The sequence below is a fragment of the Colletotrichum abscissum genome (genome assembly GCF_030869225.1).
Source record: "Colletotrichum abscissum strain IMI 504890 chromosome Unknown Scaffold_3.1, whole genome shotgun sequence".
NCBI lineage: Eukaryota > Fungi > Ascomycota > Sordariomycetes > Glomerellales > Glomerellaceae > Colletotrichum > Colletotrichum abscissum.
Genome location: NW_026850209.1, coordinates 488,294 through 514,753, shown reverse-complemented (window position 1 = coordinate 514,753; position 26,460 = coordinate 488,294). Strand labels below are relative to the sequence as shown.

General features: G+C 54.2%; 9 protein-coding genes across 9 annotated transcripts; 7 read left to right on the top strand and 2 right to left on the bottom strand.

Annotated features, from left to right (window-relative positions):
* Positions 1-1,649: 1,649 nt before the first annotated feature.
* CABS01_01507 (uncharacterized protein) lies at positions 1,650-4,847 on the top strand (the record flags this gene model as incomplete). The annotated part of the gene is made up of 5 exons (XM_060534887.1): positions 1,650-1,834; positions 1,988-2,065; positions 2,150-2,724; positions 2,781-3,264; positions 3,656-4,847. The coding sequence occupies 5 exons, from the start codon at positions 1,650-1,652 to the stop codon at positions 4,845-4,847; spliced, it is 2,514 nt and encodes an 837-aa protein (XP_060398076.1).
* An 818-nt stretch (positions 4,848-5,665) lies between these two features.
* CABS01_01506 (uncharacterized protein) lies at positions 5,666-5,986 on the top strand (the record flags this gene model as incomplete). Its single annotated transcript, XM_060534886.1, has 1 exon — positions 5,666-5,986. The coding sequence occupies one exon, from the start codon at positions 5,666-5,668 to the stop codon at positions 5,984-5,986; it is 321 nt and encodes a 106-aa protein (XP_060398075.1).
* Positions 5,987-7,801: 1,815 nt separating this feature from the next.
* Positions 7,802-8,304, bottom strand: CABS01_01505 (uncharacterized protein; the record flags this gene model as incomplete). The annotated part of the gene is made up of 2 exons (XM_060534885.1): positions 7,802-7,843; positions 8,107-8,304. 2 exons carry the CDS (start codon positions 8,302-8,304, stop codon positions 7,802-7,804), a joined length of 240 nt encoding a protein of 79 aa, XP_060398074.1.
* Positions 8,305-9,497: 1,193 nt separating this feature from the next.
* Positions 9,498-11,091, top strand: CABS01_01504 (MATE efflux family protein; the record flags this gene model as incomplete). The annotated part of the gene is made up of 2 exons (XM_060534884.1): positions 9,498-10,077; positions 10,160-11,091. The coding sequence occupies 2 exons, from the start codon at positions 9,498-9,500 to the stop codon at positions 11,089-11,091; spliced, it is 1,512 nt and encodes a 503-aa protein (XP_060398073.1).
* An 843-nt stretch (positions 11,092-11,934) lies between these two features.
* Positions 11,935-13,055, top strand: CABS01_01503 (oxidoreductase; the record flags this gene model as incomplete). The annotated part of the gene is made up of 2 exons (XM_060534883.1): positions 11,935-11,994; positions 12,069-13,055. 2 exons carry the CDS (start codon positions 11,935-11,937, stop codon positions 13,053-13,055), a joined length of 1,047 nt encoding a protein of 348 aa, XP_060398072.1.
* Positions 13,056-13,120: 65 nt separating this feature from the next.
* CABS01_01502 (thioesterase superfamily protein) lies at positions 13,121-13,992 on the bottom strand (the record flags this gene model as incomplete). The annotated part of the gene is made up of 3 exons (XM_060534882.1): positions 13,121-13,469; positions 13,526-13,576; positions 13,919-13,992. 3 exons carry the CDS (start codon positions 13,990-13,992, stop codon positions 13,121-13,123), a joined length of 474 nt encoding a protein of 157 aa, XP_060398071.1.
* Positions 13,993-14,852: 860 nt separating this feature from the next.
* CABS01_01501 (RluA family pseudouridine synthase) lies at positions 14,853-16,307 on the top strand (the record flags this gene model as incomplete). The annotated part of the gene is made up of 1 exon (XM_060534881.1): positions 14,853-16,307. The coding sequence occupies one exon, from the start codon at positions 14,853-14,855 to the stop codon at positions 16,305-16,307; it is 1,455 nt and encodes a 484-aa protein (XP_060398070.1).
* A 1,833-nt stretch (positions 16,308-18,140) lies between these two features.
* Positions 18,141-18,784, top strand: CABS01_01500 (uncharacterized protein; the record flags this gene model as incomplete). Its single annotated transcript, XM_060534880.1, has 2 exons — positions 18,141-18,490; positions 18,535-18,784. The coding sequence occupies 2 exons, from the start codon at positions 18,141-18,143 to the stop codon at positions 18,782-18,784; spliced, it is 600 nt and encodes a 199-aa protein (XP_060398069.1).
* Positions 18,785-24,391: 5,607 nt separating this feature from the next.
* On the top strand, positions 24,392-26,319 carry CABS01_01499 (uncharacterized protein; the record flags this gene model as incomplete). The annotated part of the gene is made up of 3 exons (XM_060534879.1): positions 24,392-24,530; positions 24,717-25,355; positions 25,421-26,319. The coding sequence occupies 3 exons, from the start codon at positions 24,392-24,394 to the stop codon at positions 26,317-26,319; spliced, it is 1,677 nt and encodes a 558-aa protein (XP_060398068.1).
* Between the last annotated feature and the right edge of the window lie 141 nt (positions 26,320-26,460).

Sequence of the window (26,460 nt, the reverse complement as noted above, 5' to 3'; positions counted from 1 at the left end):
TGGCGCCGTACCGACATTGTCAAAGCAAATGTGAACAGCCACGAGGGGCATGCCAATGTCTCATTGATGTTCGTCTCGTTCCTCCCTGCCCCCCTAACCCACGGTTCGCATTACAGACCAAAGTAAGAACCGACACGAGATGGAGTTTTTCGAAGCATTGGGAAGCCTTCAGGAATGCTACCTCAACTAGCCCAACCGAGACATTTGGGGGCCGGCAGCGGGCTTCTATAGGCACGTTTTACGAAGCCATGTCTCTATGAACACGTTTTACAGAAAATCATCCCTCACTTCTTGCTTTTTCGGTGCGCCACGGACAGGGCTGACGAATTCCACAGGGCACCTCGCTGAATAACGGAGGTTCCCAAGGGCGCTAGCTCTGCCTTAGTGGGAAGCCTGGCCTAGCCCTTCTTGGCTCCTGCTGTAGCTGAGCAGTTCGTTCCTTTGGCGACGTCGATTAAGTTTGAGGTCTCTCAATCCATGAGATTGGGCAGAAGCTACGCATCGTGGGCTCACTTCAGCTGTCCGAATTAGGACACACATGTTTTGTGCTAGCGCACTTGCTTGATTGCGGCTGCATCGTTTCGTCACAATGTGGGCGTCACATTCCCCAGCATGGAGAAGGCTTCCGCGTGTGTTTGTCAAAAAGTCCGGCACGTCGAACTTACTCAACCGTTTTTCGCACACTGGCGAACCATCGGCTGCTCTTTGGGTCCGCATTCTCGAACATGAGAGTCCAACTCGGGCTTCGCCGAAAGCGGGCCGTTGGAAAGACTGTCTGAGCCTATCGCTCTGTTTCGCCGGCTAATTCCATCCTCGATCTTGACGTCACAATGCCGCATCGACTCCATCTCCCAAGTGGTATGGTATTACAGGGACAAGTGTCCAGCCTCTTTTTGACAAGGCTCGAGCACGACAAGCCGCCAGCGATGGGGCTTGTGCTTCATGATTTACGCCGTTTCTGAAGTCAGCGTATGGCTGATAGGATAACTGCTGCCCTGTGGTTTGATTATCCGGTAGCATCTATCGCAATCATTGAACGCGGTCAAGAGATATTCGCGGCAGCGATGGGAAGTGTTGAGCGGGGCATATCTTTTTGCACAACAACTACTCACAGTCTCCATGTGTCCAGACCGGATCTCACCAGGCTCGATCCGATGTGTCGACATCGATACATCAGCTGTCTCCCACGGAAATTCCATGGAACCGACTGGCCCATGTACGCCCCCCCCTTCCCTCTCTCTCTCTCTCTCCAGCGAGCACAACCTCGAACCATCAAGATACCGCTTCCTGGGTTTGGGCTCTCGCACTAGCGAGGAAGCTAGTGCACATCAACCAAACCCCAAGAAAGAAACAGAGGGCTGGTTTGTGGCTTTTCCTCAGCCCAGCTCGATCCACGGAAGCTATCCTCATGACGCTAGACCAAATGTGTCAAAACCCGACGAGCTGCAGCTCAGACAAAGCCTCCTTTCTCACTTGATCTGGCTTCGACAATGTCCTATTGCTCTTTTCTCCGATTTGTTTATAAGTCAGCCTTACCAGAAACATTTCAACCAGATTCTCGGGTCCAAAGTCACGTCATGTTCGATACCGCGTCACCGCCGCCGATCTGCAGGAAAGGTGGAACAAAAAAATAGGTATCTCAGAAACGGATGCTCTGCGGAAGACGAAAGGGGGGAGCAGTAGCAGCAGAAGCAGCCGCCGCCTCCGCCGCCTTCGTGCCATTTTCAGACGATGTCCGAAGGCTCGCAGCAGCAGCGGGCGTCACGGAACGCAGCACGCGCCGAGAGGACGACAACGTCCTGCGGGGAGTGCAGACGGAGGAAGCAGAAGGCACGTACACCTACTACTTCAGCCTTCTTTCCTTTCGCTGTGTACACTGAATGTCGGTATCAAGTGTTGGCTGATCGCTCACGAGATATGCAAAGAAGCGTCTTTGCTTCGTCTCGGGCCCTCATATCCAAGGACCCTAAGACTAATTCTGATACAGTGTGACCAAGGTCAGCCATGTAGCAATTGCCTCCGTCGTTTTCCTCAACCAATATGCGAGTACCGCGTGGGCAAGTAAGTCTGAAGTTCCGCCCTCGTCCCCGTTCCCTCCTGCCAGATTTACGGCTGCTATCACAATCTTGTACATGATCTAATCCCACAGCAGTCGCATACCGGGAACTTCTACCTTCTTGACACCAGCAAGGGCGGGAGGTCGTGGTCCCCTTCTTTCAACACTACCAGGAGTAAGCTCTCCCCTGATACAAGCGTCTCAGTCAACAAGACCGCTCGGGAGTCCTTCTATCGCTGGTTGGGCTGTACCAGGTATTTCGACGTCACATCCAAGCCCAGGCTCAGAACCGGCAACATACCAATCTACGCTTAGAGTACAACGATCAGAGGCAGAGCTCCTCAACAGCGATACAGAATGTCTTCCACCGTCAGTCTCGTGGCTTCCATTAGCCAACCCCGATCGTAGTATACTAGATGTCGATATCTTCCAAGCATCGCAGCAAGTCTTGTCACATCGACTAGCAGTCCCAAAGTTGATTTTCGACAACTTTGAAACAGCCCATAACGACGACGACACTCCGCAGCATGGACAGAGTCCTGGATCTTGGTCACATCCAGCAGAGTCTAGGGTACAATTCCCGGAGCGACCAGCCAGCGGTATAGACGAGCAAATAGCACTTTTACCTGTGGACCAGAGCCCCTTGAACACGAAGTTACTTAGACTGTGTAAGTGGACACAGCCCCTGATCTGCCAAAGACATGATACTGATATGCGAGTACAGACATCGCAGTTCTCTCCCGTTTCAAAGCCTCTATCAACGGCGACCCGAGCCCCAACAATCCTTTTATACGTCATTACTCCCCCTTCTGCCTTCAAGATCCCCTAGTGATGCGGATCATTCTCTATACCTCAGCCTGCTTCCTCCACGAGACTGGGGATGTACGGACAGATGTCCTGCGGACTTACAAAGGCCAAGCCATCGCTATGCTCAACGAAAACCTGACCACGGACAGCAGTAAGAGCATGGTGCCAAACACCACCGCGCTGACCGCAACAGACGCAAACAGTTTAACCACACCGGTAATTCAAAAGCCCGGAGATGCGGCCATCGCCGGCGTCATTCAGCTCACCGTGGCTGAATGGTACTGGGGCGAATCGGAACAGGACCTAAGGTACCACCTCATGGGCTTGCGAGATATGATCAGAGTGCGCGGCGGCTTCAATCAGCTCGGCATGGACGGCCTCTTGGCGAAAAATGCTATCGTGTGCGTAAACCTTTTCTGTTGTTCTGATTTCTACATGTTCTCTGGATTGACCTTGTTGAGTCTTTTGATTATACCTTTGACGGTTGATATCTGCCTTTGTCGTGTACTCATGATTGCTACTCATTTATTCGCGTGTCTGGACGTTTTGTATATTTTACTTCCCGCATTGTTATTGCGTCCTTTATTTTGCTTTTCCGACATTTTTCTCGTACGCAGTATCTTCCGCCTTATTTACCATGTTTCCATTTGTCCGTCCGACCCTCTCTGGTCTTATTTTCGCTCTAGGCCTTGACTCTTGACTCGTTTGACTCGCGAACGGATCCTCTTCCAACAAACGATATGCACGCCTGGCTCGTCTTTACCTTCCCGATGAACTGACTCATATGCACAGTCACGATGTCTCCATATCCCTCGCCCACGAAAACAGCCCACTGCTACTGACTCTGTCGCCTTCGGACGACGACCGTAAAGGCGGAGGAAGCGGATGCAAAGGGTCGACGGGTCCAGCGACATCAGGAGGAGCGGCAAATTCAGCACGTCGGGTCTTGGCGAAGCCGTACGCCTTCGTCGACCCTATAAAGGACGTCCCCCTCCGCATGGCGAATCTATCGCCCATGGTGACACATCTACCGTGCAGCGGATCACTCCCGTCTTTCTCCGATTGCGCCACGAGTCTGCGCATCCACCCGGCGACGGCCTCGATACTCGACAATGTGAAGTACCTTCTAAGCGTCGTCGACGCGATATATGATGAATCGACGACATCAGCAACGACAAACCCAGCCTCGCTGAAGGCCCGAGCGATGGGGAAGTACATGTATGAACATATCAGCAGTCTTCACTCAACCATACCTGGACATCGCCAAAGTCTGTCCTCAGATCCCCCGACTCGAACGAATTCGCCACCAACAAGCAATTATTCCGCCGCGTTCGATAGAGAATCCATACGGAGTGAGAGTATGCCCAGCACAGGTACGGCCGCCGGACCTGGCTCCGATGGGCCGGGCCGATCACCTTCGGGCCCGAATTCCGACTCCACGACATCCGAATGGTCGTCAACCAAGTCACATACCCGAGACGCTAGCGATTCTCCGACGAGTCCTCGATCCGCATACCACCACCAGCAGAGTCCGGACTTCATGTACCAGGTTATCCGAATGACAGCGTTACTCTACACGCGGGCCGTCATGACCCGGACGCCGCTGAGCGGGACATGCACGGAATCAGAATTTCTGCAGATCTGGACGACGACATGGCGTGTACCCCTGTCGACATGGAACGACACGGTGGGCATATTTCACTGGATAATGCTGGCTATCGCGCCGGCATGCCACCGGACGCCGCATGCGCGCTTTGTGAAAAATATGTTGACGATTAGCACCCTCACGCTCGGAGTGGAAAACTGGGCAATGGCTATGGGTGCCGCGTCGACCGGCATGCGGCTGCAGCATTGGCTCGAGGGCCAAGACATGGGAGAGCAGGAGGAGAGGGAGGAGAGGGAGGAGAGGGAGGAGGAGAGGAGGAGAGGGATGGAGCGGCATCCAGCAAGAGGAGGACGGCGCTCCGGGCGCGAAGAGCGGTGAGTGGGTGTGTGGCCAAGAAACACTCGACGATTGCTGAAGAGACTCCTCCTCTGTAGTGGAGAGTCCCCGTTCCCGCAAAGTCATGGATATTGCTGGACACGTCGGTCCACGGCCGCATATTGCAGGTCACGAAACCCGACAACGAGGGAAAATATTTTCCTCCATCATGGATCCATCATGGAGGTGTGAAGGACGGGGCCACTGGCAAAAGCAGATTACTGCGTTCTGCGTCGAGAATGACGTCCCTTGAGCGTAACGTCTGCGACAACAACAACAACAACAGCAAGCCTGCAATTCTCGGGCCATCCATTTCTGGGATTTGCAAGACTTCAACTTGCCACGAGGTGATGAAGAAGGCGACGCTGCCGGCGGCAACACCGTAGCGCAGCGGTCTCTTCTCAGGGGTCAGCTTGCTGCTGGGAGCTACTGCATCACTGCATAAAGGTAGCATTGGGAGAGGAAAAAAGAATAGACAGGGGGGGAAAAGGCTTATGGACAGGGCAACTGCCCGGGGGTGGCCTTGATATATGGCAGGGTACATGGGAGGTGATTTTTGGCATCACGACAATTGTGCAAGAAACAGCAACTTCGTCCCCGGGCCATAACGTCGTCATTTCCAAATGCCCATCAATAATCCCTACGATCCGACTTCCGAAATTACTCCTGGGGAAAGCGCTTGCACCTTCCGCTGGCAGAGTTCGACGAAAGACCAGGATTAAGACGCGCGAGCATCGAGAGGGTGGGAACGAGGGAGGGTACTGGGGGAGAGGCTGGCCTGCTGTAATGCTGCGGCCTCGAACTCTAAAGAGTGGGTGACGATGCAAAGTCCCCTCCTCCTGCTGCTCCTCTCCCCCATAGCAGGGTGTGTATTGTGTTCCAGTTTGCGGAACCGTCCCAGCAGCGGGCGCCCAGCAGACTATTTCTTTCCTGACACTCTTGTGGTTGATACAACGCTGCCCACGTTTTTGACGGCAACATGTAACTCGCCACGGCCGGGATGGCCAGCGTTCGAGGCCCCCATGAAACGGGCGACCATGCTGAAAGAGAGAAGTCACAGAGAAGTGCGATGCCGGGCGGTTGTCCGTTCACTTTGCCGGAAGCCACGTGGACGTGCCAGAAGCTGCACTGAAGAACCCTAAACCGTTTGTACGCCCTATTTCCCGTTCGACCGCTTCCCCGGGAAACGATATGCTCGTACGGATACGCTATCTGTCGAAGCGAGGTTGCCTACCTGCGTCTGAAGTGGTATCGGTACTGCAAAGGGCCGGTTCTGGCTGACCGACAAACGGTAGAACGGAAGAATGGATGGCAAACTCCAGTTCAACCACGGATATCACAAGCCCCGTATGCGGAAGTGAGACACGCATCCTCCGTCTGACTGGCGGATTCGGGACGGTGGTTGGCAAGTGGAGAGGAAGCACTCCCGAACCCGTCCATACGTAGCATCCGCACCTTGTGCCGGGGCAGCGGCTGGGCTGGGCTGGGTCCTTCTGACGGTTGGATGCTGAAGTGTAACCGTTCTAGCGGAATTACCGCACCCGCAGTTCTGTTTCCTCTTCCGTCGTCCGGAGGTGACGTCAAAACTCTGAAGCCGAAAAAGAGTTCAGGAGATATCCGCAGGAGACAGCCTAGAGGCATTGGCGGTGTCGATCCCGAACGTCCGCCAAAATGATTCTCTGCCAGGAGAGCCCGAGTTCGATTTGACGCATATGGGAGCTTCAACAACGGGAAAACAGCAAGAGGAGGTGAGGAGGAGGGTGTATGATGGGATATACTATGCAGATCGTAGGAACAGCGAAGGGTAAATATCAAGGATGCAAAGGCAAAAAGAGCGAAAGAGAGCGAGAAAAACATGTGGTGTGGAACTCTGGAAGCAATCGTGCCATGTAGCTGTACTGCGTCAGGTGGTGTATGCAATGCGATGTCCCACGAGCAAGGAAGAGCAAAGTGAAGGAAGTGGTTCCTCATGGATATGGTGCGTAGGGGTGACTATACGACGTCTGCTCACCAAGGTGGTGCGGGAGAGACTGAGAAAGAAGAGTTGTCGCAATGTATCCGTACACTGGAGAACACAGGTACAGACATTGCATCCGGTACCTTGCAATGTCCAACGTTGGTCGAAGGGGAACAGGCCGTGTTCACTTTGTTCGAAGCCCAGTCCCGGACGTAGGCAGCAGTAGAAGGGGGGCGGGCGAAAGGGTTCCCCGACGAAAGGTTTAGAGTTTAGAGCCACGTTCCACGGCGTGTTTCGAACGAATTCCTTTCCCAATCAAAGAATGGATGAAGGTACTCGAAGAAGGCTGCCACGTCCTGTGTCAGATCAGACTCCGTTTTTCTTTGGCGTGCTGAACTTCTGATCTGTACCTTGCGGCCACCGCGGTGGCAGGGAATCTTCCTCGTGTGATTGCCGTCCAAGATGCGATGAGAAAATGGCACCCTCTCAATGTCGCTCAGTGGGCGGGCGGGCTGACTTGACGGGCTTCGCGCGCGCTGACCGGGCAGGGGACGGGGTTCGTATATTTAGACTTTAACTTTGGCCCTGCAGAATGCGTTGGTTCTCACCCGTAACCATGAGATCTTTATGACGCCGTTATGCGTTCTGTGAAAAGAGGACTCGACCTTGCACCAAGTAAGGCATTCGAATGTATCCCGTACGAAGTATCCGGCCTGTCCATCGCTGAACCTGAGTCCGTTGCCGCATTCGCCATTTGCTCGACTCAATTAATGCAGTAGTGACGATATGAAATCAGGTTGGCTCAAATCTAAAGTTGAAGTCAACTCAAGTCGCCTCGTGTTGCATGAGATTAAGCCGTTGTTCCTGGCCAGTTCGACTCATGAAAAGCACATGGCATCGAGTCCCGTTAGTCGTGCGCGTGCCGTCCATTGGCCGCAACCGTCGTTACAGCTATGCTGGATAGCTTCTATTTCAGTAGCTAAGACTATTCCGGCTGTTTTCAAGAAGGTTCCGTGTCTAAAGCTTGATCGTCGTTGATACTCTGTGCGAGAATGTCAATGTTAGTCCAAGATGGTGGCGCCCATCAATCCTTGACCATTGACCCTGGTGCTCTCGTGCCTTTACCCAAGTTTGTCGAACTCGCCTGGCGGTTGACCATTGCGCTTTGATATTCTGAAGATGGTCTCGATTTTTCCCTCTTTTGGACCAAGGTTCTTCTAGAGTGTCTTCTGGGGCTGCTCCATTTGTTCCATGTCCACTCTCGTATTGTACCAATGCAAGTTGAAGATTTGTTTTCCCCCTTACTCCTCTCATGCCCACAGTCTCGTCGGTCATGAGGTCGGCCGCCGGTCTTTCGCTGCGGCGAAGATATTGAGATGGGCGTGAATTGAGATGGCTCCAATGGGTACTTGCACGCTCTGACCTCGACAAGTCCTCCAGCACAGCAAAGTGCCTAGGGAACCAGTCAGTGCTGGCGTGAAGCGATGATATCCCGTACGACATACTCGTGGATTGGAAGCAATGCGACTTGCCGATAAGACAACGCCCCCCCCCCCCCCTCTTCCCGTCAGCCCTTTTTTATCATTCTTTTTTTTTTTCATCTGCCCCCCCTACCTCCACTCGGCCGGCAAAGCTGGACCCGATACCGGTGTCGGCCGTTTCCCGCTACATGTTCACCGAAGCCTTTGCCAACCTTGCCCGTCGTTGCCAGGGCCGGTGCCGGTACCAGACTGCCAAACTAACTACCAGTGCCTTAAGCCATTGTTCCTTAGGTAAGCCGTTGCTGTCCTCGGTCCACGGATAAGATGCGAGATAAGAGAATCTGCATTGGTTGAGCTTCGGCTCCTCTTCTTGGCTTAGCGCGCTGAAGAATGCAGTGTATGCACGATTCGCATTTCTGGCAGATTGGGCTACCGAATCTCTTGGTATCTCATCAAGGTGGCCGCCGCGTTCCCAGACAATAAGTAGGGCAGAGTCGCAGCAACTGCGCACCATGTAAGCCGCTTGCTCCTTCGAGAAATCCGACCTCATCCATTGCGTCAGTTCGGATGGGCCAGTTGCCGTGCGATAATCGATGCAGCCACTCAGAGTCAACGGTCCGCTGTCTAACGTCCTTCTCGCCCACGTAGACCCTCGCAAGCGTGGAAAGAAATTCATGTCGGCCGAAATGCAGACTAATCGCTGTCCAATCTTTGCCCATCGATTGAGGGGTTCTCCCCGCGCGATGAGAACCAGGCATGCCTCGCGAGAGGTGAGCAAAGTCAATTGTCCGTCGTTGGAGTTACAAACTTGGCCCAATTGCGCGTGGCAAATAGCTCTTGTCAGCTATCTTGTGTCTGAACTTTCGATACCAGCGTGGGATGGGGAGGGGTCGCAAGATGGAGTTTTGAAAAATGCCGTATACAATGCTGAGCCGTTTCCCGCTGTCCTTTTCGTTTTATTGTTTGACATCTGATCGTCTGAACCTTCGCTCCCTCCCTTAAATTTTTCGAAATTCGCCAGCAAACACGTTGGTGCATGGGTGCACAACTAGCCTCGGATTGTCTCATCTGCTTCGTCCCTTGACTCGCGTTTGCAGTCACTCCTATCGACATCCGGAAATCGGTTTGGACAGTCGGGTGGACTTTCCACAACCACCGCTTCCGGAGTGACATCGAGCTTGATAGAAAGCGGTCGCAATCCGAGTAAGAACCACAATGTCGGACACGTCCTCGGCCGACACACTGGGCCCGCCCTCCATGTCTTCCCGGTCCGAGACTACGGCATTGCTACCGAAGCCCCCGGCGGTCAAGTCGGAAGAACCCCACGCAGTCCGGCTATGGCTGGCCGAAATACTCTTGCTGGCCAAAGCCGCTGTCCCGGTTATCCTGGCGTACACGCTGCAGAACAGCCTGCAAACCATCAGCGTTCTTATTGTTGGCAGACTGAGCCCGGAAGCACTCGCCACCGCAGCCTTCAGCTACATGTTCGCCATGGCGACAGCTTGGCTCATTGCCCTCGGTGGTACGACAGCGCTCGACACTCTTGCGTCGAGTAGCTTCACGGGATCTTCGAACAAGCACGACTTGGGCATCCTTTTGCAGAGAGGCATCCTTGTCTTGTCGGCATTTTATGCTGTGGTGGCAGTGCTCTGGTGGTTTTCCGAACCGGTGTTCCGGGCGCTGGGCCAAGAAGAGTTCATCTGCGTGCAAAGCTCGGCGTTTTTGCGATGCCTGATCCCGGGCGGGTTGGGATACGTGTGGTTCGAGGCCATGAAGAAGTATTTGCAGGCCCAAGGTAAGTCAGGGCCCCTCAGTGTCACCTCGAGAAAGTCAAGGACGGAGGGAAATAGACGACGGCACTGACGTAAATGTGACAGCGATTTACCGCCCAGGCACGTATGTGCTGTTAATTACATCTCCGATGAACGCCGGGCTCAACTATTTGTTCATCCACACTTTCGGCCTCGGCTTGTACGGTGCTCCCTTGGCCACAGGCATCTCGTACTGGGTATCGTTTCTCCTTCTAGTTGCCTATGCAGTCTTCGTCCGCGGCAAGGAATGCTGGGGTGGTCTGGAGCTTCGGAGAGCCATCAGAAATATTGGGCCCTTTTCCAAGCTTGCACTTCTTGGAGTCGTTCATGTTGGCACTGAGTGGTGGGCCTTCGAGATTGTGGCCCTGGCTGCCGGGAGACTTGGCACTATTCCGTTGGCGGCCCAGTCTGTCATCATGACGGCGGACCAAATTATCAACACCATTCCCTTCGGTCTTGGGGTAGCAGCATCGGCAAGACTAGGAAATTTGCTGGGAGCGCAGCGGCCTCGGGACGCGGCGATAGCAGCACACTCGGCAGCAATCTTGTCCGTGATACTCGGAAGTGTGGTTCTTACTATGCTTATGGCGACGAAGGATGTGTTTGGCAAGATCTTTAATGACGACGAGCGGGTGGTGCAGCTCGTTGGCGAAGTGATGCCGTACGTCGCACTCTTCCAGATAGCAGACGGCCTGAACGGATCGTGTGGTGGTGCCCTTCGAGGCATGGGCCGTCAGTGGGTCGGGGCTGTGGTGAACCTCGTCAGCTACTACGGTGGAGCTCTCCCCGCCGGCATCTACCTCGCCTTTCATGGCTGGGGTCTCGCCGGCTTGTGGATCGGACAATGTGTTGCATTGTATCTGGTCGGGGCGTTGGAATGGGTCATTGTTGGATTGAGTAAGTGGGAGAAGGAGTGCCAACGAGCCATCGACCGACTGGACGACAGTAGCAGCGACGACGAGGCTGAATCAGAAAGCACCGCCTCCGGTACGGTATGAAAAGAACGGTAGTTAAGCGGAGCCGAAAACCGGGGATGCAGATCCGGAATGCGGCAGGAAGGAAGCAAATCAGGAGATGAGTTATATGAGCAAACATGCGTAGCCAAGTTGTATGAGATGATTTATGTATCTATGATCACGAGCAGTTCTTTGAGTACCTAGCCAGTAGACTCTTTCCTCGCAAAAATCACACCTACCGCACATGATACTTGGAAACACCCAAACTGTAGCATCATCTGTATTGGGTGCCTGCCTTCCATTGGATTCATCCGACCTCATCAAAAGATCATTCCCGTCTGTACCTTCCGGTGCAGGGCGTTTGGCAGGAACTCAGGTCCCCAACTACTCAACTGCTATACTTTCCCAAAAGAGTAAGGCTCTTACTCCCGAGCGGGGTGTTGTGATTAATATGCTAACAGAACCGGCTGTGTTCTCCTCGAGCCTTAGATAGTGTCTCATCATCTCCATCAATTTGCTGAGAGACGGTTGTGCCACAGGGCTCTCCGACCCCGCCAACAAAACCCCACTACCATCACGAAGCTCCCCAGGTATTGGAGGAGAAAGCTGATGATGGCATTGCTTGCGTGCCTGGCTACTGCACAACACGCCTTCATGGACAAATAACGAATTGTCTGGAAGACCGTCCAACTCAATTGGAACAAATAAATCATTTGGATCCTTATCCCTCTCTCTCTCTCTCTCTCTCTCTATACCTCTTCCCTTCACCTCAGTTCGGAAAGTTATCTTGTACTTTTCTATTTATATACACCTTGCCTTACAGTTGCTTGACTCAGGCCTTCCGCACGGCTCGCATCCAATCTTGAACGATATATCTGAGAAACCATGGCCCCCATCGGAGTAGCCATTGTTGGAGGAGGCATCTTTGCCAAGGAAGAGCATTTGGTAAGGCGACTACCTAGCTGATATTGCCCGTCCGCGGAAGCCGCGGGTCTCGTGGTCACTGACTGTCCAAACAGCCTGCTGTGGAAGCAAACGACAACCTCACCCTGAAGGCCATCTTCTCTCGCTCTCTCAAGTCCGCCCAGGACACGGCTAAGCTCGTCACCAAGTCAGCTTCACCTGACCTGTACTCTGACGACGCGGGCGAGGGCAAGTCCTTCAAAGATCTCTTGGCCCGTGATGATATCCAGGCTCTCATCTTAGCCCTGCCCATCCTGAACCAGCCCGATTACATTAAGCAAGCTCTCGCTGCAGGAAAGCACGTCTTAGCCGAGAAGCCTATCGCCGCAGACATTGCCCGTGCGCAGGAGCTGATTAAGTACTATGAAAAGGTGTCCGCTGAAAAGGGCGTGACCTTCGCCGTGGCCGAGAACTACCGCTTCCAGCCCCGGTACACTACGGCAAGAGACGAGGTGCGGAAGCTGGGCAAAGTTATCGGCTTCAACGTGAGGGTCTTCTTCTTCGTGAAACTGGGCGGCAAATACATTGAGACTGCGTGGCGCAAGAAGCCCGACTACCAGGGTGGATTCCTCCTCGACGGCGGCGTCCACTTCGCCGCCGCCCTTCGCCTTCTGCTCGGCAAGGACGCGGCGCCGGCCTCGGTTGCCGCCTTCTCGGACTTGACCCGGGAGCACCTGCCGCCCATTGACACCATTAATGCCGTCGTCAAGACCAAGCAGGGCGCCACTGGTTCCTTCGCCGTCAGTGTTGGCTCAACCCTGAGTGCCTTCGACTTCCACGTGGCGGGCGAGAACGGCAGTGTGACCTTGTCGAGTCACGATCTCACCGTCAGGCCCTTTGACGGCGAGGCAACAACAACTCATTTTGAACAGACGAGTGGTGTAAAGGAGGAGGTCAAGGCCTGGGCTGAAGGTTTGGCTGCTGGGACACCCAACCCCCTGCAATCAGCTGAGGAGGCGCTGGCGGACTTGGAGTTCCTCGAGAAGATCTTCACGAGTGGTGAGCAGGATGGCGCAATCCAAAAGCTGAGCTTGCAGCTGTAAACTGGTAGAGGAATTTGTTAGGAGATAAGCTCCACGGTACAAGTGGGTGGGTGATAGAGTTCAATTTAGAGCTTGTTTCCCCTACCATCCACCATCAGAAGTCGCTGTAGACCCCTCCGCATTTCGTCCTCCATTCCGGATGCGGTTGGACGACCGGTAGATCTCTCGACAAAGACGTGGGTAAACTCCCCGACTGCTCTCACCTCGTCCACTCCCTTTTCAAACAAGGCAATTTCGTAGGTGACGCTTGACTTCCCCAACTTGTTCACTCGCAGCGCTAATTGAGCGACTGCGGGGTACGCAATCGAAGCAAAGTAGTCGCTGTGTGAGTGTACGACAAGGCCGTACTGATCAGAACGTAAGGGAGATAGGCCGCAGTGCTCGATCAGGTAGGCGTTGACCACGGAGTCGTATCTGCAGTTTCTTAGCTGGACGCCGCGCGGACATTAGCTTGATCGACAGAAGCATACAGGAAGTTGTAGACGCTATTGTTCATGTGCTGATACATATCATTATCGGCCCTAAGAAACCTTGTCAATCTCTGCCCAAGCAGCAAAAGCGCAGACGAATGAAAGCGAAGTGTGAGGGGATGATAATGATGAGAAGATGGACGGCTGCTGATACGCTGCGAAGAGCGCCCTCGCCTTTGCACCATAGGCGTGAGAGGTTGGCGAAAGAAAGGATAGGAGGGAGGGCGTCCGCTTGCAGCACGGACAAGCCCCCCCTTGAAGCTTTGCGAGGAATGGGCTCGGTCCCTCCGTTTTGAGGTATAGCAGGGAGGATGAAAGGCACCGAGGAGTAGGTAGAAAGGGAAGCCGCAATGACAGCTTGTGATAACCATGGCGGGATGGAGGTAAACTCACCATCGTGTCCGGTAGTCTAGGATGTACCCGTAGTCCCCCCTTCGACGCTGCTTTAACTGCTTGTTGCTGGCCATGGCGGTGCTTTGTGAGATGATGGAGAGAGATCGGATATTTGGAGCACGTTGTAGGCGGTGATGCCGAAGGTACTGGCCCTTGCTGGGGTAGTATTGGCTCAGAAACACAAGGGAGGGACAAGAGATGGAGGATGCTCAGTCAGACGTCACTGGTAAACGCGCATTGCCTTATCGGCACTTTTCTCGATTGAGTTGTGGTTCAGCTCGTGACTTTAAACCTTTCGATGAAGAAGCCTTCGTAGCTTCCCACTAAGAGTTGTGGAGAAATTGTTGAGACTTTTGATTGCCGCAGTTGACTTGCAGCACAGTAGAGTTCCTAGCTGAGCCGAGGCAGAATGTCATGTTGCCGCCAACTTAACAGGAGCCAATCACCAATGTCGGCAGACCTATCTGGTTCAGAGCCGGAATACCTGCCCAGGGGTGCTGATTACCTGAGCCGGAAAATGGTAGGCTCTAGCTGAGATTATGTAACTACACAAGGTCTTTCCAGTGACCAATCACGCTTCTGCTGATCCACCTTTCCCGATCTCGCCCGCCAAAATCCAACTCCAGCAAAGTTCTGCCATGCCTGACCGCCAAGAATTTGTGACTCTTTCGAGATACCTTTCACTACACATGCAAAGTTTGTTAGCAGTAGTTGATATCCAGGCTCCTCGAGGCAAGTAGCAAGCGACTTTCTCAAACACTACTTACTTACGACTAGTCGAAGTTTCGCACAGTTCCACAATACGCCACTTATTGTTACACCATCGCACACCACGCCTCACAACTTGACTACCTGATCAATCCTGGCTACCCTCTTGCGTTCAGTTTGGTCCTTGGCAAGGCTGCCATTCCGACGGGAATCTCTTATGCCTGCCATGGCTTCTGATCAAATGGCACCGACGTCGGCTGCGGCCCCGCCGTCGGCTGCTGCTCCCGCTGCTGAACCAGCCAAGCTACCGGATGCCCAACCGTCTGAAGCTTCCAATGAGCTGCCTGAAGTCTTGACAACGCCTACCGGCGACATGTGGCCTCGGCCTTACTTCTTCGAGGACGGTCTCCGTAGAGTTGCTCCTTATCACTTTACCTACCACACCTGGGCCAAGCAACGCTGGCGCGGTCGGAAGCTGATCGACATTTTTGAGGATGAATTCAGGGACCGCACCCTAGAGTACTACCGGTATGCCATGGAAACCGGAGCCATCGTTGTCAACGGAAAGGCAGTCGGCCCGGATCATCTGGTCAAGAATGGAGACCTTGTGAATCACACAATTCATCGCCATGAGCCCCCTGTCACAGGCGAGCCGATTCGTGTCATTCATGAAGATGACGAGATGATCGTTGTCAATAAGCCATCCGGCGTACCGGTACACCCTGCTGGTAGATACAAGTACAACACACTTATCGAGATCATGAAGTCTGAGCGAGGCGAGCATTTCCTGCCCTACCCGTGCCATCGCCTGGACCGCCTCACCAGTGGAATTCTTTTCGTCGCCAAGACACCACAGGCAGCAGTGAAGCTCACTGCTCAAATTAGAGCTCATACGGTCCGCAAAGAATATTTGGCGCGCGTTGCTGGAAAGTTTCCTGATGGCGAAATTGTCTGCGATCAGCCTATCCTCCAAATATCCCCGCGACTAGGCCTCAACCGCGTGCGAGCCAACGGAAAGTCGGCCCGTACCGTCTTCAAACGTCTGGCCTACTACCCGCCGGACACTCTGAATGACTCGGAGGCAGCTGAGCCAAAGAGTGCGGAACGACTTGCGGACGAGGAACGCCGGCCTTGGATCAAGAAAGAGGGCTACTCAATCGTTCGCTGCCTGCCCTTGACTGGCAGAACACATCAGATCCGCGTGCATCTGCAATTTGTTGGGCATCCCATTGAGAACGACCCCTTGTATGCGAACCAAAGAGTTTGGGGAATTAACTTGGGATGCAACGACTCGGATGCAGTCGAGAACACGGACGAAGACATCATGTCACGCCTAGAAAGGATGGGCAAACAAGATATCGCCGACGCTGTGGCCTATCACGACGAACTGGTGGACCTGTACCAGAAGAGAAGGGCTGAAAAGCTGTCAGGAGAGCTTTGCGACGTTTGCGATACGCCGCTCTACACAGACCCCGGCGAGCACGAGCTTTCGCTCTGGCTTCACAGCCTCCGTTACGAAGATGCCGGAGGGGCTTGGAGCTACACCAGTCCGATGCCCGCGTGGGCCCTTCCTCCGGACGGCATTAACGGACCAACGGAGGTCGGAGGACTCGAAGAGCTGGTGGGGGCAGTACCAGACGCAGACCCAGCGGCAGAGGCAGACCCTGAAAGTGTCGCCTGAGAATATGTACGGCGAGAACAAACATAACAGCATTTACCACGGTCCCGGACGGGCCGATTGATTGACTCCACTGATCGAGTTCTCTGTTGGATTTGGGACGATTCGATACCCCGGGTCGAGGCATTTACGACCAGTTTTTTCTTTCTTTCGCAACAACCGATACAGCTACGAATAGAGAGCTCTGCTTGAGCATACGTGCACTCCTACTGCATTGTACAGGAACGTCGCCAAACATGGCTCAATATCAATTTTCTTTCGTCAGAGACATACAAGGTTCTAGATGCGCGATGATGTACATGATGTCCATTGCTGGGAGTTGTACGGAAATTCTGTACGGAAATTCCGTACGCGACGGAATGACCGCTGACAGTCCCAGTCTGAAGGATTCGCACTTGTCCAGGGTCTCTGGAGTCTCACTGTCTCTCCCGCAGCCGACACCACACTCAGACCATAAGCCCGGAAATGCCAAGTCACTGGCCCTGGCACTTGTACTGTGGTGCACTACGGAGCGAGATCCGCAAAGCACCGGTTGAGCCAGTGATTCGTTGATTCGGAAGAAAAAGCGGTCGTCATTAGGCTGCTAGCGCATGTATCGCCTGGATTTGGGTCAAGGAGGCGCTGGAGTACTGGACCTGGTCGAGGTACCTCAGCAGTTCCGGTACCTCGTTCTCAGAATCCGGAGAGATTTCCGCCGTTTCCCACCGCCTGACCGCTCTCCCCCTCCCCTTCCCCCCCCTCCTCCTCACTCTCACTCCTCCCCCCCCATTGCTCTCAGCTGGCCCGCCCTGCCCTAACACCCCGACACCCTAACCAGCTGGAGCTTCGAGGCTTTCGAGGATGAGGGAAGGGTGCCCGGCGCATGCCAGGCACAGCGCCGGGTCTTACAAGCAGGGTCTGCTGCAGGCCCTGTTTTTTCTTCTTCTGGGGATTCCGGCCTCATTGGTCTATTAGGTATCCTCCCGAAGGAACTCACAGAGGAAACGAAACATACAACGGCTGGCTTTCTGAGTCAGAATTGACATAACAGAGGTCCGAACTGGATATTGCGCCGACGAGACGGCATTCATCAGGGGTTCATCACCCCCGGGCCGGCATTGCTAAGCCCACCCCGAAATAACTCATAAAATCGCTGATTCCGGATACCCTCTTTGCTTTGTTGACGTTCTCGACGCCTTTCGCCGTGTCCGAACCCCCTCATCAACCAACAACCGAACGCCTATGACATAACTCGCAAGCAACCACATCTCATGAACAAAAATGCGAACAGCTTCGGGAGGCCGGCACGAGACGCCTTGTACGACCAAACTGCTGGAATTCACGACGCCGGACGATCAGGCTGGGGAAGAATGAGAAGCAAATGTGGCAGGGCCACCTCAGGGAGAAGAAGGAACAACGAGGGAGGGCCGCCAGAGCCAGACGGGTCTTTTGCCCCGCGATTGGGGGAACACAAGAACTAATTGACAGCTGGAAACATCTACAAAGTACTCATCACTGAACCCAGTAGGCAGGTAGAGTGAGACTTTTTGGGCGCGGGGAGATGAGAACCAACAGATCAACCTCAGACACATCAGCAGACTTCCCATTCTCGAAAAAGGGGAAGGAGCCCCCCCCCCCCCCCCCCCCCCCCCCCCCCCCCCCCCCCCCCCCCCCCCCCCCCCCCCCCCCCACCCCCCCCCCCACCCCCCCACCCCCCCCCCCCCCCCCCCCCCCCCCCCCCCCCCCCCCCCCCACCCAAAAAAGGGGGGGCCCCCCCCCCCCCCCCCCCCCCCCGAAACGCCACAATCCCGCCAGCCTGGAAACCCTGTGAATCGCAATCCAGCTCGGCGACAGCCCATGCTTCGTTTTCCCTTCTCGCCTCTTCGACGATGCGCCAGACTCATCGCGATGGTGGTGTCCTCGGACATGACCCTGGAACGACGAGAGGCTAGAAAAAAAATGCGAACGCCCGATGCAATGCAGAACCCAGACAGAAGAGTTCCATGGACCTTCGAGAAGCCCGCCACGCATGTCAGAGAGAATGCCGGCGCATTGCCCTTCAGTACCTGTGCGCATCTCAAGTTCTCACACCGCAACCCGAGAGTTCTCCTACACACCGAAGCAGGAGGAGGCGCACCACGGAATAAGAAAAGACCAGGGGAAAAAAGCAAAGAAGAAACAATGGACGAGAAGCAACATAGACACGCATACACACACACACACACACACACACACACACACACACACACACACACACACACACACACACACCTACGCAAACTTGCAGACACCTGCGAAATCCGGTACAGGACGCGTTGACAGCGGCGATCTCGGGTTCGCTGGGCAGGCAGCCAAGGACAGGCATTCGGTCGATTGTGCATACCGTACCTATCTGGCGGAGGTCAACACGCCGCACCGAGAGAGCGAATGTTTCTGCGAATAAGACGCTGACCGCGCTGAATCAAAGTTGGCTCGGTCAGAAGGGCGTGCCGCGAAGCTGAAAAAGTGAGACAGGATGCCGACATAAGACTCGGCAACCAGGGAGAAGACAAACACCCCCAAATTTTTGGCCTTGTACGGTCGGTCGGCCGGCCGTGGTGCTGTTGCTGGGCTCACATCTACTAACGTTCAATGGCAAGAGACTGCGACTTGTAGACAAATTGTGACCAGGGGTGCCGTATGCGCCAACCTTCATGAGCCTGCATTCCGAAAGGCGGAATATAGCAATCGGGGAAAAAGATTGACAACGGCAGTTCAGTAGCGGCATCCTGTGGGATTGGGCGACCGGAACCAGGTCCGATGATTGGAACGACCATGATGGACGCCGCCATTCAGTCGCAACATGGAGGTGTATGTACCCGCGTGTGTGCGTGTGTGTGCGCGCGCCGTCGCCGCTCTCTTTCTCATGCCCAATTCCATCTCTCCAAGCCAGCCAATTCGAAAGCGGTGAAAAGACAAGAATATCTCAATTTCGCGTGGCCTACCCACGACGGAATCCGAGGAAGCCGTTCGATAGTGGGCATGTGTCCAACGGAACCGATCGGGGCTCAAATGGGAGGCCCTGGGGACCTTTGGGCGACAAGGCTGGAGAGCCGTCGTGAAATCTAGGCCAGGTACAGTTTGGATCCGATCTTCGGACGTGCTAGCTGCAAAGACCGTCTTGGCCGTTGGATGAATTGTCATCGCGGCGTGGCTCACCGAAAGCTAGAAATGTCGCCAGACAAGACGGACGACGAATGTGAAGCGGGTGAGCCGATAAGTTCCTGACAATGGATCCGGCACTGATGGCACAGGGCGGTTGGTATTCAATGTTTCTGGTCGGCGAGCTAGAATGTCTCTGTCTCTCTTGCTCGTTAGGCCCGAACACGCCATTCGAAACCGCCGCCGCCGCCGTCAGGTCGCAATTCTCGTCTTAGGTATGGATTCCAATGGCTATGCAATGGAGGTGCTAGAAGGCCTCAGAAGATAGACCCAAGGCTCCCTCTTTTTGGGGTTTTCCTCTCCAAATGGGCGACGCAATGCACTAGCGATCGATACGCCAGTGGCTCCAACCTCTCTACTGTGTAGGTAGTGTGTACTGCGTACGTCTGGACGGAGGATGTTGTGCCAGTGGAGGTGGACTAGGTGAGATTAGGTAGGGTTTCCGCACCGGAATACTCCATTTGGCAAACGGTTTCTGCTACAGTTACTGGGTAGGAGACCCCTCGAGGTTCTATGACACCACTTTGTATCGCGCCCTTTGAGTGAGAAGGGCCGACGGCGGCGGGTATTTGTGTTTTTTCTTTACTCTGGAGCCTCTTGTCCACATGGTGCCAAATCTTGCGAACTGCCCAAATTGGCTATTGCTGCTCGTCGCTTCGAATGCGAAAATAGAGAGATGGCTAGTTACTCCGTAGAGTTTCTCGGTTCTTTTCGCAAGCTAAGTGCGGTCTGCCTATCGGTACGGATACGCCAATCTTACTGCCCGCACACCACGCAGCTCTTCCCCCCATCCCCCCCAAAGTCGGCCGACGACACAAGCCATGGCCTATGGCCCCATGGCAGGCCGCAAGAAGACCCTCTCTTAAAAGAGACAAGCGTGTTACGGTTGGATGTAGTGGAGGGGACAAGGTACCGGTCGGGCTGGCCGCCGCCGGAGCAGCGAAGTGGGAGCAGGTTTCCGTGCAACTTGCATGGTGCTTGGCCCAGGCATTGTAAGGTAAGGTAGGTAGAGATGGTTCATGGTAGCCGGGTACGTACCGACGACGAAGTTTCCCCAGTACCATGATTTGGAGCACGAGATGAAAGCAGCAGCAGCAGCAGCAGCCTGCTGGTCGCAGTCTCTCACAGAGTGCCAGAAACAGAGCAAGAGGAAGAGGAAGAGAGAGAAAGAGGGGCCTCAAGTTCGAGGGTGAGGTGCTGTTCAGCGCTGTTCAGTGCTCTTGCTCTCCCCGGTCGATAATGGTGTACCTTAGGACTTAGGTATCCAGTAACAGACCACTTTTCTACGCTGTCTCTCCCTCGATGCTGACCTTCTAACTGGGCTGTTGCGGTCGCTGCTGGGCCGCGTATCGGCGCCCACCAAGCTACGACAGATCTGGCTTTAGCGTAAAGTTTATTTCTCGCGTAGTGGATACGTACCACCCCCTTCACCTATCGTAAGGTATCTCTCCACCTTTTCCCACAGTTTACCTCTGGGCCCCGACTGACCTCACCGGCGGCGGGCCCCTGATCCTCACACACTCACCTCACACTTCACCTCTCGTTCCTCACTCACTTCCCGGTTAACTCATAATGGAACTTGACATGCCTCTCCTCATCTATTGCGCGCGCGCGTGTTTGTGTGTGTGTGTCTATATGAGCGAGAGTGAGTATAGTAGGTAGCATACGAATGTTCGACCAGCGTGTGTGTGTGCCCACAATCAATTCGATACCCAGAGAGAGCGAGTCCATCCTCCTCCATTCCCTTCTCGGATACACACACTTCTTCGTACCTACTTCATCGACCACTCACACCCTCACATCACATATGGGCAGTGTATGCGATTGTGTTTTGCTAAACCATCCCTGAGCGCGCACTTCCCGCCCACGGCCGCACCTCTGCGCTCTGCTGCCCATTGGTGCTTTCCGGGTCCGAGAGATACAGAAGTACTCTCGCTCTCTCTGTCTCTCTCTTTCCCTGTACGGATCGGATACGCCTTGGCCCTTGAGTGCTTCCTAGCATCCGTATGTAGGTGATAACCCTTACGGAGAAGTCCAAGATGACAAGGCCTGTCGGCGCGGCAAGAGAGGATAAAAAAACATCATTTCGTCATTATATCGCAAACCCCCCGGTCATCGGAGGCTGGCCGAAGGTTTCCATGGGCTGCTGGGCATGCGTTAGCAAATGCAGCGGTGCAGCAGTGCTGAGCCTCGAGCAGAATTGAGGCTTATGCCGTGTGGCCCTACTGGCTCAGCCTGGCCTGGCACTGGCACGCCTGGCTGGCTCTTCGTCTTCTTCAACCTAAGCCTTTCGTAGAATGGGACGACATTGCGCGCGGATGGTGGTGTTCGGGCTGGGATTGAGGTCAACCACAGGTCAAACCAAACACGCATCATGATCACCCCAAACTCCAGCCTCTGAGGATCTGGACATGTCTTTTTCCGCCCCTCAATTCTACGAATGCACACGGAGTACACAATACGGATTTGAACGAGATAGGTATTGGAGATTAACTCACCTTTCTTGGTCTGGGCGTTCCATGGGCTGGCCACACACAGGCCATGCCGCCATGGACATGCCATGGGTGTGGCTATTCCGAGCATCAGCCGGACGGGACTGTTGCTTTTCAGAGTTCCTCGTTCGTCCTCGTAGATGCTGGTATTCAACAGGACTCGTCACCCGCTTTGCAAGGCCCCCCCGTTCCGAGCCGTCAGGTCAACGCAATATGTAAGCCCAGACGGGATTATCTCGTCTTTCTTCAGCGAGCCCACCTCCTCATACGCATTTATGGATAAGGCGGACAGGACAGGGCCATGGCCCATGGGAGGGTATAGCAGCGTTTATGGGCCATGGCAGGGCAAGGCAATCCGCAAGACCATACAAGGTCAAGTGCGGGAGGAGGAGTCGGAGTTTGATTTGGTTGTCAACTTCAACGGATCCGACAAGGCACCTGGGTACCTTTTCCTTTCCCGTAACCCTGGCTTTGCCTTGCCTTGCTTTGCCCATTCCTTGCCGGCTTTGCCCTTCGTCACCTCACCCAGCCCAGCAGCTAACCTTTTCCCAACTCTATGCTTGCCTTACTTACCTTTGACCCCGTTTACGTTTCCCTACCTGCGGTACGGATAAGCAACCCCACCGGGAACCCGTTCGCTGAGATCGAGAGTCGGACTCGAGCCAGCAAGAGCCACAATCACGGGGCAGGAGGTTGCCCACCCACATCGACTGCTACTGCTTGAGGATCTCCCCCTGCAGATACAGTATCCGTGAGAGAGAGCACTTCCTTCCCGTTACCCTGCCCCAACTCTCGCTCGCTCTCACACCTACTCTCTCTCTCTCTCTCCAGTCTCCAGACAGACACAACGAGGACCAGAGGAAAGACAAACCCAAAACCTAACCGAACGAATGTTCTTTGGTTTGGGGGAAGAATGCTGCCCAGCCTGGATACCGGCACAGCGGCGGAATCTGGCTCGCAGCAATTCCTCGCTCGATTTCCGCGGCGACTAGTTACACCTTCAAAGTAACTTGAAGAAGCTTGTTGCCTCCGCGTCAAAACACGTAGTTTCCCACTATGAGGCACACGCAGCAAAAAAAAAAAAAAAAAAAAAAAAAAAAAAAAAAAAAAAAAAAAAAAAAAAAAAAAAAAAAAACAACAAAAAAAAAAAAAAAAAAAAAAAAAAAATCAAAAAGAAAAAAAAAAAAAAAAAAAAAAAAAAAAAAAAAAAAAAAAAAAAAAAAAAGGCACCCGTATCCCAGGCATGCGAATGTGGTGGCCCATCCATCACATTACCTAAGGTAAAGAGGCATCTCACAGTTCTCACTTCTGTTGTTCTCCTAGATTCACCTCACACAAGGTTGTCCCTCACGCCTCCCCTGGTTTCATCTCACGCCCCCTCTTACCATCACGCACCCCCTCTTCTCCCACACCCCCTCCTTCTTCACACCCCTGCCCCGTCGAGGCCGATGGGTAACTGGCAGTCGGAAGGTACATGTCTACATCGCTGCAGTCGAGTGAATCTGTGCAACTTCCACCCCCCCCCGGTCCCGTCCTGCTCGCTGCCTTGCCTCACCCGCTTCTCTCGTCCTCTTCTTCGCCTTCTCCCATGTTCCCTGCCGCTGTCTTGTCCCTCTCCTCTGATCAGACCCCTGCCACTCCCCTCTATCCCCCAGCCCATCCTTGGGAGATCTGTAAGTTGTTCTCAAGTGAGTTAGTAATTTGCGCCATGTCTGTGCCCAACATCGACTGTCATGTGCCAAGTTACGTCTCTTCACCGATACTCTCAACCCTTCCTCTGTCTTCGAAGCACTCAGGGCCCGTTGTACCTACGGCTCCTTGGATACTTTCTACGCGGCGTGATCTCTCTGCTCTGCCATCCTTTCCATTCTCACCCTACACCTACGAATACACTCCCCTACCTACCACCTCACTTACGGTACAGTCCCACGTCCTTGCCCTCGAGACTGGGCTGCTTTAGCCCGGATGCTTGCATCTCCATCGAACCCCTGCTCCAGACTTCCCTACCTTATGTGCTGCTACTTCTAGTGCCCTTCATGGACCTAGGAGGTAGCGGTACGGTACAGTACGTACCTTTTCCTCTTCTTGCTTGTCTTGTCTCTCTTCATCCTCAACCTTTACCAAAAGTCACTGGCCCTGTCTCCTTCTCTAACCCCTAGATCCATGCTCATCCAGTACGTACCTTCGTACTGAGGTACTCGTCTCTCCTAGCTGCCCTGAAACTACTTTGCCGCCGGCATTCGAAGGGCCTGTTCTTGTGTCTGCTCCTGTCGTCAATAGATCTTATAACTCCAAGATGCGCTCCTCTCGATCTTCTTGATTTGATCCCTGCCTTGACAACTCGAACAACAAACAACTTCACCTCGTCGCCAGACCCGTCTCTCTCTTCCTACATTCAGTCTTCTGCCTTAGAGCATGGCCCATACTGCCGTTGCCAACACTCGATCCAGACCTGTTACCATTACCGTTGTTGCACACCACGACGAGAAGTACGCCGCCGACAACATGACACGATCAGCTTCTGCAGAGCCTACGAAGCCCACCAAGCGCAAGGGTACGCATCACCAGCACCCCTCATGAGATGTCGACGACGGCGGCGGCGGTTATGCGATTCTACCCTTCTGCCGTCTTCGCCTCGATCATCCCCCACCTCCCTCCTTAGCTCCTACTCTACCACCATCGTCCCCTTCCACGTTCTCATGTACGAATGATATATTGACTTGGACGCCTTCCTCAACAGGCACCAGAAGCGTCTCAACCCTGACGCCCTCCCAGCTTGCGCGTAAGCGTGCCAATGACAGAGAAGCACAGCGCGCCATCAGAGCTAGAACGAAAGAGCACATTGAGCGTCTTGAGCGCGAGCTTGAGGAGCTCAAGAGCGAGCGCGGCCGCGATCAGAGCCAGACCGTCCAGGAGCTTTTGCGCAAGAACAAGGCACTTGAAGAGGAATTGTTCAAGCTCAGAGAGAGCATGGGCGTTCCCAACGGGCAGTCCTACCCAAACTCAGGTACGGCTGCTTCCATTGCCTCGTCTTCTGCCTGGCTGCCTCTGGTTCGTGCTGACTCGGCTCCAGTGTACGACGACAATCTGAGCTCTATTAGCGGCGCAGTCCCCAGTCCTCGATCCTCGCCATTTCCATCAAACGGTGACTACAACGTCATGCAAGAACTCGGTCCCTCTTACGTGCCCATGCCGGATGCGTCAGAGTCATGGGGCCCAGGCATTCCCGTCTCCGTTCCTTCGACCGTTTCAAGCCCGTCATCATCCGCCAACACCGATGAGTACGGCGCAGGCTACATCCCCACGAGCGTCCCCGCGCCGATGATGGATGCCCGAAGCATTCCGGCAAAGATGAGTGAATATGATGATGTCGACTCTGGTAAGTTGTCTTCCCTATGTCCGGTGGTTGGGTTGCAACGCAATTCTGAGACGCTAACCACTCAGCTTCTAGACGCTGGATACCCTCACAGTCACCACTCAATGCCTCATCAGTCGCAGGTTCCCATCTCTCATCATCATCAGCCGTATCTTCATCACCAGCAGTCGTGGAATTCGTATCCAACTCCGGTGTACTACCAACAACCGTCAGCTCATTGATTCGCCAGCCTGGCACCACCCTTTGGGAGATTCCGACCCTCATCGTCCCGCCGACTTGTCGAATCGACCAGTTGATTGTCGGCTTCATACAGGACTGCCGCCGACTGTCACAACTGAAGTCTCTCGACAACCTCCTCCGACCTGCTAGGGTCAATGTGAAGAATTTCCTCGAGTATCATCCGGCTTCGCCTACAACAGAACCTCCACGATGCCAGCTAGCCGACCTTGATCGAGCTGCTTCCACAACAGTCACGGGTCCCGGCGTCAAGCACCCCATGGCTGAGCTCATCACCGCTCTCGTCAACAAGGCAGGTGTCACCAACGTCATTGAACGCTTAGCGGTCTTCGCCGTCATCCAACGAGCCATCGCCTGGCTGGTGCACCCAACGCGTGAGGCCTACCAGGCCATTGTGCCTGAACTCACACCGAAACCGTGCCAGACTAGAATCCCGCATCCTCAGTGGGTTGATCTCATCCTGTGGGCACCTCTGCGCATTGCCATTATCGAACGCCAGGAGTTGTACGCGAACGAAGAATTTCAAGGCGTATACTCGTCTAGCTTGAGACTGATCAATTGGCCATGCCGGCCAATTGACGCCTTGGTGGTCGACCCGCAATCTGGAGAGATGTGGCTTAGCGACACGTTTACTACACACGCAATGCGCCTCGAAAACTGGCGCCTCAATGAGAACTTTGTTCGCCGTTACCCCGAACTTCGTGGCTGTGTTGCAGTCGAAGGTTCCTGAGACGCATACGATACTTGGCGCCAAATTCTTCACCTATCTACTTGTCCATACTTCACAACTCGGAGCTATTAGTTTCCAATTTTCTTTCACGTCCTCCTTCCTCCTTTGTTATGAGAATGGAGTTTCATTCTAGCTGGAATG